The sequence below is a fragment of the Thrips palmi genome, unplaced genomic scaffold (genome assembly GCF_012932325.1).
Source record: "Thrips palmi isolate BJ-2018 unplaced genomic scaffold, TpBJ-2018v1 HiC_scaffold_2, whole genome shotgun sequence".
In the NCBI taxonomy this organism is placed as follows: Eukaryota; Metazoa; Arthropoda; class Insecta; order Thysanoptera; family Thripidae; genus Thrips; species Thrips palmi.
This window is the reverse complement of record NW_023144629.1, coordinates 12,460,395-12,473,837: the sequence shown is the minus strand read 5'-3', so window position 1 is coordinate 12,473,837 and position 13,443 is coordinate 12,460,395. Positions and strand designations below refer to the sequence as shown.

At 44.1% G+C, this 13,443-nt stretch overlaps 1 protein-coding gene across 2 annotated transcripts; it reads left to right on the top strand.

Annotated features, from left to right (window-relative positions):
- Nucleotides 1-4,082: 4,082 nt before the first annotated feature.
- Nucleotides 4,083-6,365, top strand: LOC117646981. 2 transcript variants are annotated; one of them, XM_034388424.1, is made up of 4 exons: nt 4,083-4,215; nt 4,768-4,890; nt 5,244-6,140; nt 6,210-6,363. In XM_034388424.1, exons 2-4 carry the CDS (start codon nt 4,798-4,800, stop codon nt 6,231-6,233), a joined length of 1,014 nt encoding a protein of 337 aa, XP_034244315.1. In that variant the 5' UTR covers nt 4,083-4,215; nt 4,768-4,797; the 3' UTR covers nt 6,234-6,363. The 2 variants fall into 2 exon arrangements, with proteins under 2 accessions (XP_034244315.1, XP_034244314.1); XM_034388423.1 differs by having other exon boundaries at nt 5,244-6,365.
- Nucleotides 6,366-13,443: the final 7,078 nt, after the last annotated feature.

Here is a 13,443-nt window from a genome sequence, read left to right as displayed (position 1 = left end):
GGGTCCGCAGCGTACATTTCTCATAGAAACTGCAATTTCTTACTTCCGTTTTTGTTCTTCTTCTTCCGGGCCAGAGCTTCTTTGGAGTACTCTATTGAGAGAGCATCACACGAATATCACACAGTGCGGACAGGCGGGCGGGCCTCATCAACTCGAACCGTCCATACCGATGATCATCCACTTCCGGGCAGATCTCCGAAGTGCCGATTTAGGCAGTCTCAACAAATGTTACCCCTCAAAGAATGTCATGTACAGTGAGGAGCTTCCCCAGGAGTGGTCGTCGCGCGCCGTGCACAGACCACGTAAAGCGTCAAGAAAGTAACCCTCGTAGCAGAAGAGCTGCAACGGAAGTTGACAAGAAGTCAAGAAGAACGAGGGCCGTTGTCTTGCCATCTGCTTAATGCCTTTTCCGGCCTTTTCAACTTCACACTAAAATGTTTATGTACAATTTTGTACGTGGTGATGCATAATTTTAAACTTATGTGCCGTCGTGCATAAAATTGTGCGTGAATTTGTAACAATTTATGCATTTTCGCTCATAATATTATGCATATTCCCCGCATACACTAAATCGTGCAAGTGGCACGTACAAAATTTAACAGTGTGTTTCGTTCCGGCTCTTCTTCAAAGCACCTAGTAGCTAGCTACAAAGCCCCTCTTACCTTCAAGAAGCTACAATACTAGTTAAGATCGGATTGACTACTCACGCAAAGATTTTGACAAGATGCGGGCGATGGTGCCGGGAGGTCGCGACAATCAGGCGAGGAACGGCTGCTCCACGCCAAATGCGACGCAACGTTGAGGTTCAGTGAACGAAGAGCCTAATCAACTTTGCACCCTGGAACGGTAGTTCCGCCTCCAGACTGCACATGGATCACTGTCGTAACATCGATTCTTCGGAAGGCCACAAGGAACAGGCTGCTCCGGAGGGAACCAAGACCGGAAGGCAGCCACTGAACGGGAGAAACAAACGGGCATCGCGCGGCCGCTACCCCCACTCCGACCATTTGGGACCCCACCACGGTCGCGCGACGCTCTCCTATTTCTCCCGGTAAGTCGCCAACTTCCGCTCTGCATTTCCTCCGAGGTACCCTATCCCCGGGCCGGAAGATGAAGCTCAGAGATAGTGCGACAATAGAGTACTTTAAAGAAGCTCTGGCCCGGAAGAAGAGCAAAAACGGAAGTAAGAAATTGCAGTATCTATGAGAAATATACGTGGCACATGAGAGTCCACAGCGTATATTTCTCAAAGAAACTGCAATTTCTTACTTCCGTTTTTGTTCTTTTTCTTCCGGGCCAGAGCTTCTTCGGAGTACTCCATCGACAATAGGGTAAGGTAAAAAATCAATTGTGGGTCACGAATCAATTGTGGGTCATTTTTTTCGACGGGTCACCGCAGACTCGACGGAGATTGAATCGATTTGAATTTCGTGGTAGACCTTCCTTCAACCTTTCTTTGTCTTCACAAATAGCGTGTATGTCCGAGCGACGACTGTAACGGCTCCTATCAGGCTTCAAAGGAAGGCCCTTCAAAATGTCGTGAAAATGGCGCCCATCCAACGAGGCGAAAAATCGTATGTTTTTCAAATTGCCACCGTGAAGCTATAGAGTAGTTGAGCTAACGCCGGACAAGAAGAAGAAAGGAAGAAATGCTTCAAGAACATGGCCGCCGGAGGCTCCTGATTGGGCCTAGCAGCCGACAGAGCCCCTGGCGGCCATGTTCTTGAAGCATTGTTCTTCCTTTCTTCTTCTTGTCCGGCGTTAGCTCAACTACTCTATTACGAGATAAAACGGGACGCCCTTGCTGATTTTGGTTCATAGTAGGTCCGGGAACATAAATTTACCATAGTACAGCCGCAATCATTCGATGCCATGGTGCGCGGGTGATGGCAAAGTAGCGTTCGCTTCCATGTCAGACCCATTATTTTAAACGAATTTTCCGGTAGTTTTTCTGCTATTTTTTTGTTTTCTGCGCTTCTGAATGACTGATGTATCCCAGTAAATTCCATTTTTCTGCTCTGTCACATTTAGTATTACGATACGAAGGTTATGTTAAGCTACAGCCCCGAATGACAACGCTAGCTCACTTCCAGTCTGCCATCAGGCTTTTTTGTTGGGGAGGGGGGGGGGCGCATTTCGGGGCTTACATAGCTCCCGGAAGGGAACCGCTCTCCAACTGCGGGCTAGGCACCCGAGGCCAGTCCGGCCCTGTTATAAGGAGTCAAATCAATCCCTACAGACTTTATATTCTGACTGAAATAGATAATAAACTGTAGCAATACCTCATGAGGGTGTGATGTTGGATTGTCTACCACACCGGCGGCCCTACAATATGCACTATAAAAGTTTCGTCTCTAATCCAGGACGTTTAACTCACATCTGTCTCACAGTGAAATTAGCCTGTTTAAGGGAAGGTGGGGTACCATGTGACACTTTTAGGCGGATGCCCGCCAACACGAAACTAACAATTGTACGGATCCATACTGCTCGTGCCGACAAAGAGGGGTCCCTTAGCTTCAAAGTCCCGTGGAGCTTTTCATTTTACCTCGATTGGTTGCGAAGGTATCCCAGTTTGATTGGGTGCATGTAAAATGTCACATGGTGTACCACTGAGTTCACCATGTGACAGCCCCTGGGCACCATGTGACACCTCAGACTAATGTGTAAAAATTGCTGTTTTTCAATGGAAATATTCGTAGATGTATTTCAAAAATGGTTAAGAAAGCAAGGAAACACATCTATGTTAATCAAAATACAATTTATTTTAAAAAATCAACTTAATTTTTGTCGCACGCATCGTCGCCCAAATTTGGGTGACGAGCCAGCGGTGACCAAATTTTGGGCAGTCATAAAATCGTCACCCCAATTTGGGTAACGCCGTCGACGATGCCGTGACGTCCCCGATGACGTTCTTCCGAGGCCACCACGATGATCCAATGTGGCGTTGAGGCCTCCGGTCATCGTGCTGGCCCCGGAAGGACGTCATCGGGGACCTCACGGCGTCGTCGACGGCGTTACCCAAATTTGGGCGACCGAACGCCTGTTACCAAATTTCGGGTGATGATTTTTTCGTCACCTAAAATTGGGCAACGAAGTTGCATCACCCATTTAATGGGAAATGGTGGTGACCCATTCATTCTCAGTGTAACGTCTGCAGGTCGGCCCGCGCCCGGCCATGGGTGTCGTCTGCAGAGGCCAACTCCTTTGTAGTTCCAAACCTGGCCACCAGGCGGCGCTAGGCTTTGCCTTCGAGCCCCCAGAGACGCCCAGCCACCCCTAACCTCTCTCAAACACATTCACACAAGGGTTAGTGTAATATCCCACGCCTACAACACACAAAAGCAGGACTTATTGGGGAAAACAGGAAAATCGCGGATTAGAGAAGGTGTCACATCGTGCCCCACATCGAGTGTCACATCGTGACCGAAGGGGTGGCTTTCGAGGAATTGACAACTGCGCCCTTATCCCTTGCGATAGAGAAGCGAGCCCAAGCTTATTTTACGCTTAAAACATCAAAGGAGAACATCCTGCAAGGCATAGGCCGTTTAAGTGTGTTTAAAAGGTGAAAAGCGGACGCGGCGTGAAAAAGAAAAAAATTCCAATTACCTGTTTTGGGGGGGGTAAAAATTTCTCGTGTCTCTACATTCCGCCCTGTTCGACGCACAGTCACGGCCTGTCGAGGGGGGACCCACTGGGCACATTCGTTGTACAACCTGAGACCCAACTCCCGAAAAACTCACTCACATTCAAGACACATTCCTCACATTCTCATAGAATCAAAACAATCAGCCACAATCCACCACATTCTTTCACATTCGCAAACATTCCCTACATTCTCACACAATCGCTGTACATTCTCTGACATTCTCATACATTCTGTCACATTCAGTGCACATTCTTTACACATTCTCTGCACATTCCTTACACATTCTCAATGACAGTCCCCTAAAAATATTTATTTTAGTCTAATAACTTCGATTTAGATTTACGTTCCTTTCAGCTCTAGCAGTACTTCCCTCCCTCCAGTGCGGTAGTTCGTGTTCGTCCCATAGCCGAACGGAGCCGCTGGCCCGTGCTCGCTTCGGGATCGTCCCTGAAAGCGCGCGAAACGCTGTCGAAGTCGAGTCAGCCAGTATCAGCCAGTATAGTACCAGCCCAGGGTCGCGAGGCAGGTCGAGGAAAGGATCAGGATATAGTTAGCTGGTCATAGATAAGGTTTGTCACTTGAAAGTGTTAATTTACATGCTTACAGCTTTATCCTCCATTGCCCTTTGCTTAAGTTCAGTTTTCTTTTCATTCAAATTTGAATCCTTTCATAACGTAAGCCAGAGCACGACGAGTGTCGTTTAAAACTACCCACAAAAAACCGTTTGGAACTGGCAGTTTGAGATAATGCATATAAACTGTGCGTCACTTGAACACTAGCCGCTCTGCGTGTTTGTGACTGAATCTTTATGCGTTGGGCTTCTGTGTCCTCTTTAACGTGGTCAACCATAACCTCTAGTGCATTTGTTTGACCACTTTGAGCCAATGTTTCATTAGTTCATTCAATGCCTTTGAGATTCATTAACTATTCACCCTTTGAATTGAATTTTGCTGGTGCTTCTTAATTTATTATTGGTGTAATTAGTGCTTGTTAATATTGTCTGGCTTTGTTGACACTCCGGTCTGGGCCAGGCTGCAATGAAAGTCTCTCTGACATGGAGTATTGTCAAACCAGTCCTTTCTCCACAATCAGTTTTCTGAGTGTCAATATTTTTTTCACAGTGCAAATTTCATCAACCCACTGAAGTTACAATGAATGGTGCCTCTAAGTCTGACGACAATGCAGCAGAGAGGGGTGGGACTGCAGATAAAACATTGCCAGTTGAAACACCGCCAGAAAAAACGGTAAGATCAGGAACCTGCCTTCGAGCTTCTACACTTTGACTTTTTAGTACTTTTGTATGAGCGTTATCAAGGAATAAAATAGCTGTCTTCAATCTGCTAAGCCCATGCAGCACACCAAGATTTTCAGAAGCAAAGAAATATTGCTATGTGCCTATAACTTCAACAGTATAGCGTCTTTGCTTCTTCAAATCTTGCTGTGCTGCATGAGATCACTAGATTTAGATGAGTATTTTCATAAACGCCCATCCAAAAGTTCTTGAAAGTCAAAGTGAAAAATGATGAGAGATGAGTTTGATAGTAGCACATTTAGCTGCTAACAACTACTTTGACTTACACATTTTCTTTCTTTCCAGTTTCAAGGCAAAGATCTGTGGGAAATGCTGCAGAAACCACCGTACTCTATTCAGCTTAATCCCTGCATGCAGGAAGTATTTGAAACTATGGGGTATGACAATGTTCATGCACTTGCACGCTTTGGAGAAGAGGACTTCAAAAAAATAGAAGAGTTCATGAAGAACTGTATGCACCGAATTATTAAAGCCAGAGCTGCTGAAGAGGGGAAAGATGTGAAAGAGGAAATGAAGGCACATTATGGTGTTTATTCTCCTATTCCAGAGGAGTATACCATTCTTGGTGGTTTCAAGCACACTATAGAAGCATGCATTCAAGCCGCTGCTAAGTTGAACAAACCAGAGCCTGTGCCCCGAAGAAAGTCAGGATCGATGACAGACCATCAGTCTTCAACTCACTCATCGCTCACTGAGGATGAGATAAATAAAATTATTTCAAAAGAAACTAAGCAGCTAAAAGAAAATACTCTAAAATGGGTGCAGGCAAAGGCACCACATATTTTAAATGAAACAGAAGAGGGAGAAGAGACCGAAATAGAAATTAAAGTTTACTACAATGAGTATAAAAAATTAATGGCTAAAGTGAAGTGCCCAGCCACTGACTGTACGACTCTAGTTGCGCTCAATAAACATCCCACAACAAAGTGTTGGAATACTGGCAACTTTTATCGCCATGTTACTGCAATTCACTTTGTGAGGGCTGCTCTAGAGAAAGGCAAAAGTGTTTCTGACTTCTTTTCACCGAAGAAACGCAAGTCAGATGAAACCATTGTGATTGATGATTTGGAGACTGGAAATAAGTCATCTGGAGGTGAAGGCGATTCGGAGACTGGAAATAAGTCATCTGGAGGTGAAGGCAGCCCACCTAAGAAGTCAAAGAATGCATCTGGAAGCACTGGGGTAAATTCATTTGACTCTTCCTGTTCTGATAGTTGCAATAACATAACTCAAGAAAATTCAAATTTTCAGGAAATGGGGGAGAACCAGCAGTGACCAGCCTCCTCCAAAGACCACCTGTGAAGAAGAAGAAAGACTGGTCGCAGTATAGTAGAAGGAATAGAAATGCAAGAAAATTAGAACAAGCTGCAGAGGGTTGTTCAAGAATTGATGAGTATTTTCCTATTCTAAACAAAATGGAAATATTAATGAAAGAAAATGAATGGCTTCGAAAGCAATTTGTCACAGCAATGAAACCAGTTTTCAAAAGTAGTACAGAAACTTCTGCTCTCAGCACTTTGCTTCAAGAACTCCTTACAGCTGCTCAAGAAAATGCCAACAAGAAACCTCAAGGCAGGACCTACAGTGCTGTGATAAAGGAATTCAGCCAATTGATTTACATTCTTGGGGGACTCAAGCTATATGAAATCTTCGCTGCCAATCTACCTCTGCCCTCAGTTTCAACAGTTAGAAGAGACTTGCATTCAAAAGAAAAAGTTAGTGAAGGGGAATTTAGATTTGAGCCTCTTAAGTCATTTTTACTGAGCAGAGGCTACCCTTTAAAAATTTGGGTGAGTGAAGATGGGACTGTTGTAAATGGAAAAGTCCAGTACGATTTAAAAACGAATCAAATTGTTGGCCTCGTTCCCCCACTGCTAGATTGGGGTATTCCACAACTTATGGCATTTCCAGCTACTTCAGCATCAACCATACGCCAATATTTTGAAAGATTCAAGGTTAGTTCTAATTCTTATGTTTTCATGGCCCAGCCCCTTGTGCCCAAATCTCCAGGATTCTGCCTTGCTCTTTTTGGCACCGACAATAAATTTCACTCAGACCATGTGGCTCGAAGATTTGAATGGCTGCATGAAGAAGCCAAGAAACATGATATAGAGATTTTAGGCTTTTCTGCTGATGGTGATCCAAAAGTCTTGAAAGCAATGGTACTGAAAAGCTTATCTTCAAATTCTACCCAATGGCCTTGGTACAGTGCTTCACTCAGCTCCAAGTTTGTTTGCATTCAAGACATGATTCATCTCATTGTTAAGTTGAAAACAAGGTTGCTCAAAGCATCTGGAATTTTTCCATTTGGTAAGAATTTTGTTGCTTCTAGTGGTCACATTGTGGAATTGATTAATCAGTGTTCGAAAGATTTACATGAGTTGACAATTTCCTCCTTAAATGCAAAGGACAAGATGAATTTTAAGGCGGCACAGAAATTGTGTGACAGTAAAGTGACGTCTCTCTTACCAAGTGTAGTCACCAGCAGTGATGCTACTGTTTGTTATTTGACAATGATGCGAGAAATAATGAACTCGTTTCTGGATCCAACACTTTCTCCCTTGGAACGGATTGAACTCATTTGGAAATGGGTTTTTTTTCTGCGTGATTGGAGAAATTGGATTCAAACCACTGATGGCTACAACCTGAAGAACAATTTCATAACATCTAATACCTACTCCTGCATTGAAGTGAATGCCCATGGTCTGATTCAAATAGTTCAAAAACTAAGAGATTGTGAATGTCATGAGCTTTTCTTGACGTGGAAGTACAGCAGTCAAACATGTGAAGGATTCTTCAAAGAAGCTCGTGCCATGACACCAACAGAGTTGACTCAAACCACCTTCAGTCAACTGGAGCTTCAAAATAGAGTACGCAGAATTGACATGTTGTCTGAATCGTACTGCAGCCTTCAAAATTCTATTATCTTTCCCCGAGCAAAAAAAGCAGCTAAAGCAATTGAAGAGCAGACTTGCTCTTTTTTTATGCCTGAAGATTATGAGATAGAAGCTGCAGTAAGAAGAGCTTATATCAGTGCACTGGAATTGACTCGCAAGTTCAAAATTTGTGTTAGACAGAATGCAACAAATCCACCTCTGCTTTCCATTCCTAATTTGAATTCCGAAGAAGACATTGATGAAGATGATTATGAAATAGATTCTAGTTTAGTCCAAGAGACTCATGAACAACTCGTCGAGAACCAGGAGGAAATTGCAGAGTTCATCAACTCTAGGAGAGAAGAAGCAGAAGATGTCATAGAAGATATATGTGTTGTGTCGAGTCGTCCCCTGGGTGTGAAGACTTTTGCTGATGCTACGGTGACACCAGAAAGCCCATTTCTCAAAGTGGTTGCTGCTGATAAAGTGAACATTATCAGGAAATCGACTTTTGTGTGGCTCTTGGCATCTGGAGATACTCGGATAAGCTCGGACAGGCTTCAAAGAGTTCGAACAAGTGAGGTGCAGCATCTTTTTTCTCTGCCTTCTTCCAGGGCAAGTACACCAGCTAGAGAAGAGACAGTAGCAGTAGGAGATTGGTGTGCATTTAATGATGAAAAAACAGTTTTCATTGGACAAATTTTATCATTTAGCTATATGAGTGGGGCAACCATGTCAAACCAGCAATATTCTTGTTTAAGTGCACCAACCTCCCCACCTGCTCAGAATGCAAGAGGGATTGGCTGTTTGTGCTCATGGTTTGCAGTAACCAATGCCAAGTGCTTGAAGCCAGTGAACATGGACGTTCATGGTTATTTTAATTTATCAAATTACATTTGCACTGTGCCCCGTCCCAAAGATGAAAACGGTAAACTGTATATGCAATGCTCAATGAATGACATACAGAAATGTAAGAAGAAACTGAAACATTAATTTATGTTTTGGTGTGTTTGAATTATTTTGTTTGAGTAAACAACTGTGATTTTAGCTGAACTGTAAATACTTTTGAGCATGTCCCAAATTTCCTTATTGTTTAGATTAGGTTTACTTCTCATGTTTAATGACTGAATATTCTTAAGCGTTGTTTCACAAAGACTGCATAGCCTTTAGTGTTGATTCTTAATGACTGATTATTCTATAATATAGCTTAAAATAATTGTACTGTGCCATTCCAATGTACATGGTAAGCTGTTACTGCAAATACTGGCAAATGCCCAATTAACATATAATAGTGTAAGCATTGTCTTGTTTTTGTGTGTTCTGCTCTTTTAGTAGAGCTTCAAAATTTGTTATTTTGTGTTCGTGTCTCAACTTTTTTTATTATTTGGATTAGGTTTACTTCTAATGTTTAATGACTGAATATTCTTATGTGTTGTTTCACAAAGACTGCATAGCCTTTAGTGTCGATTCTTAATGACTGATTATTCTATAATTTAACATATTATATGCCATTCCAAAGAGATGTACATGGTAAGCTGTTACTGCAAATACGGGTAAATGTCCAATTAACATTCTCTAGTGTAAGCAGACGTCAATGGTCATGTTATTGTGTGTTCTGCTCTTAAGGTAGAGCTTAATTTTTTATTTTTGTTCATGTCTCAAATTTTCTTATTGTTTCCAGTGCCTCTTATTTATTTTATATTTTAATGACTGAATTTTCTTATATGTTGTGTCATAATAGTCGTTGATTGAATGATTATTCTGAAAGCTTTGTTAAATACAAGTGATTACCAAATGAAAAATATACTTTAAGATGAAAGTAAATATGCAATATTCTTTTTCTTGCCCTCATATTTTTATCTCTTTGTGCTCTAACCAACACATTTAGGAATAACTGTGAGAAGCTTTTAATAGGGAAAAGAAGTATCCATTAGCTGTGTCTTTCTATCATAGGAGCTATTTATTTTGAATTGACTCTGGGTCTTTGAAGAATTTTGGCCACTACAAACAATACACGGTTTTCTAATTTAAATTTGTTTCGTTTAATTTTCGGGCTTAAGACATCTACTTTTGAATTCAGCATAATGCTGGTCATTTGACAAAGTGGCGTAAGTCCACCTGAAGTCAGATTCTTTCTTTGTAAAAATGTTTCGGGCAGCTACTTATCAGAAACGCGTTCTGAATAATTGCAGAGTTTGTTCTAAATGTACATCTAGTCACTGTGCTTGCTATAGGTAGGGTCCCAATGATAAGCCATCAAATTTACCTTTAAACAAATGCCTTTGAAAGAAAATTTAGTTTCACTGTAATTGTCTAAAAGGCATTTGTCATGAGGTAAATTTGATGACTTATCATTGGGACCCTACCCATAGCAAGCACAGTGACTAGATGTACATTTAGAACAAACTCTGCAATGATTCTGAACGCGTTTCTGATAAGTAGCTGCCCGAAACATTTTTACAAAGAAAGAATCTGACTTCAGGTGGACTTACGCCACTTTGTCAAATGACCAATAAGGTGCTACCACAACCAACTCATCATCGATCATAATATTATTTCACACCCACTTCCAAACACCCTGGATGAGCACGACTTAGGAATGAAAGAAGTTGTCCAAAATCTGGCAACCTCATGCGACAAAGCAAGATTAATAGAAGCAAAGAAACACCACTATGATGAACGGTTGACAACCTCAGGCGTGAAATGGGTTGCCTACCTTCACGGCGCTATGTGGAGACGTCGGCCGCACGCCCATTCAGCTTACAATCTTCACACATTCTCACACATTCTCACACATTCTCACACATTCTCACTTTTTTTTTTACATTCTCACACATTCTCATACAATCTCTAACATTCCTGACACATTCTCTCACATTCTCACTACAATCTTAAACACTCACACACATTCTAGACAATCTTTTACAATCAGTACATTCCACTACAATCTTTACATTCTCACACATTCAACACATTCTACACATTCTAAACTCAGTTGTACACTTTTTGGGGCAGTGGGTCCCCCCTCGCGGCCTGTTCGACGTCGATGCCCCTTCTTGATACCTTCCTTTGAGTCTTCTTACCGCTGTTGGATAGCGAGCCGTTTGGGAGAAAAAGCCAATGTCACATGGTGGCCGTGTCACATGGTACCCCACCTTCCCTTATGTATTTTTCCTTTTTGAGTGAAAAACGTGTCTGCTTCGTTTATCGAGAACCAGGGACCTTTAACTAATGAAAATAAGAAAATATCTTGCAAAAGTGGTCAATTTACAAGCAAAAAGACGAAATGGCCCACAATTGATGTGACCCACAATTGATTCATTGTGCTACAGATCCTGCAGTTTTCACGATTCCGAAAAATAAATTCAGAAGTGAATTCCTCTCGTATTTAAGCAAATCATATCCAAATTTGAGCTTCCTACAATGCTGACCCACAACTGGTTCCAAAAATCAATTGTGGGCCAAAACAGACTATTTTAAAAACAGCCACAGCTTAGTAAATAAGGATGATAGACAGTAGGGTGTTTCAAAAAAATTTGATTTTTGAAAGGAGTTGGTTTTTAGGTTCATCTAGGTCCCAAATGACCTCACACCAAGTTTGAACGAAATCGGTTGACATTTACCCGGTGCACAGCGCGAGAAAACTATAGGTCTCGCTTGGGAGGTCCCACCTCCCCGCGTCTTTCCGCCGCGACTGTGGCGCCATCTGAGATCCGAACTCTCTGAAATTTGGTGGCGATGTTCCTTGGGGCTTCCCCTATCGGCCTGCGTGGTTCGGGCTCAGACCCTGCCTCACGTGACTAAGCGACAGGGCCTAAAGTGCATCAAATTGTTTTTTGAGGGGGACGGGGGAAGGAGGTGGGTGGTGTGCAATTGGCATGTGGGTCCCTTCAACCGGTGCGCCAGCTAGAGATATGCCTAGTCTGAACACTAAGCGGTTCACAAATTCACAGGAAAAACAAGGGAAATATGGAAAACACGCGGGGACGCGCCTGGAAGTAGGCAAACCACGGTGCTTGTCACCGACATTGCGTACCTCCCAGGCGCGTCCCAGCATGTTTTCCATATTTTCCTTGTTTTTACTGTGAATTTGTGAACCGCTTAGTGTTCAGACTAGGCATATCTCTAGCTGGCGCACCGGTTGAAGGGACCCACATGCCAATTTCACACCACCCACCTCCTTCCCCCGTCCCCCTCAAAAAACAATTTGATGCACTTTAGGTCCTGTCGCTTAGTCACGTGACGCAGGGTCTGAGCCCGAACCACGCAGGCCGTTAATGGAAGCCCCAAGGAACATCGCCACCAAATTTCAGAGAGTTCGGATCTCAGATGGCGCCACAGTCGCGGCGGAAAGACGCGGGGAGGTGGGGGACCTCCCAAGCGAGACCTATAGTTTTCTCGCGCTGTGCACCGGGTAAATGATAACCGATTTCGTTCAAACTTGGTGTGAGGTCATTTGGGACCTAGATGAACCTAAAAACCGACTCCTTTCAAAAATCAATTTTTTTTGAAACACCCTAAGGTGCACCCTAACGCAGTGTTTAAGTCAAAAGTCCCGGACACCCAAGTGGAACGCAGCCAGAGGCCGAAGCGGCCGTTAGAACACACTAACGGCCGACTAAGCACGTGGTGGCGTCGATGTACACGTCGGCGGCGTCGGTGCCAACGGCGTCGGCCTCCGTCGTCCAAGCTCGCGGTTGGTGCGGAGGACCCGGCGGCAGCGGCCGCGGCGGCAGCGGCCGCGGCGGTGGCGACGATCGTTTAGGCACCCGGCACGCCACGGCGCTGCGGCGTGCCTCACGTTCGTCGGCATCCTGGGCGCACCGTTGGTCCGACGGCGACCCCTGACGGGTTTCTGGTAGTCTAGCACTACCTTAACACGATGCTGAAGTCAAAAGTCCCGGACACCCAAGTGGAACGCAGCCAGAGGCCGATGATGATTTTGGCCTCCAACTAAAAAGTTGCTTTGACGGACTCCTTGTGGTACGTCCTCGTATCTCCGGAACCGCTTGTCCTAGAGCGTCGGCGACCTCGGCGTTGGACTCCCCGTGTCCCGGGGACCTCGAGGACACCATCGGGGACCACCTGGGTGGTGGCGACAACGGTGTTGAACCGTGTGGCGGCACAGCAGCCACGTTCGTCGGCATCCTGGGCGCACCGGTGGTCCGACGGCGACCTCCGACGGGTTCCTGGTAGTCTAGCACTACCTTAACACGATGCTGAAGTCAAAAGTCCCGGACACCCAAGTGGAACGCAGCCAGAGGCCGATGATGATTTTGGCCTCCAACTAAAAAGTTGCTTTGACGGACTCCTTGTGGTACGTCCTCGTATCTCCGGAACCGCTTGTCCTAGAGCGTCGGCGACCTCGGCGTTGGACTCCTCGTGTCCTGGGGACCTCGAGGACACCATCGGGGACCCCCAGGTCGCAAATCCGTGGACCTCGGCGTCAAGGCCTTTGTTTCCAGACATTATCTGGGAAATTTCCAGATATTATCTGGAAAATTTTATTTCCAGATATTATCTGGAAATGACGTTTTTTTCAGATATATATCTGGGATTTGACCATTTCCAGATATTATCTGGAAAAAGTAGACATTTCCAGACAATAT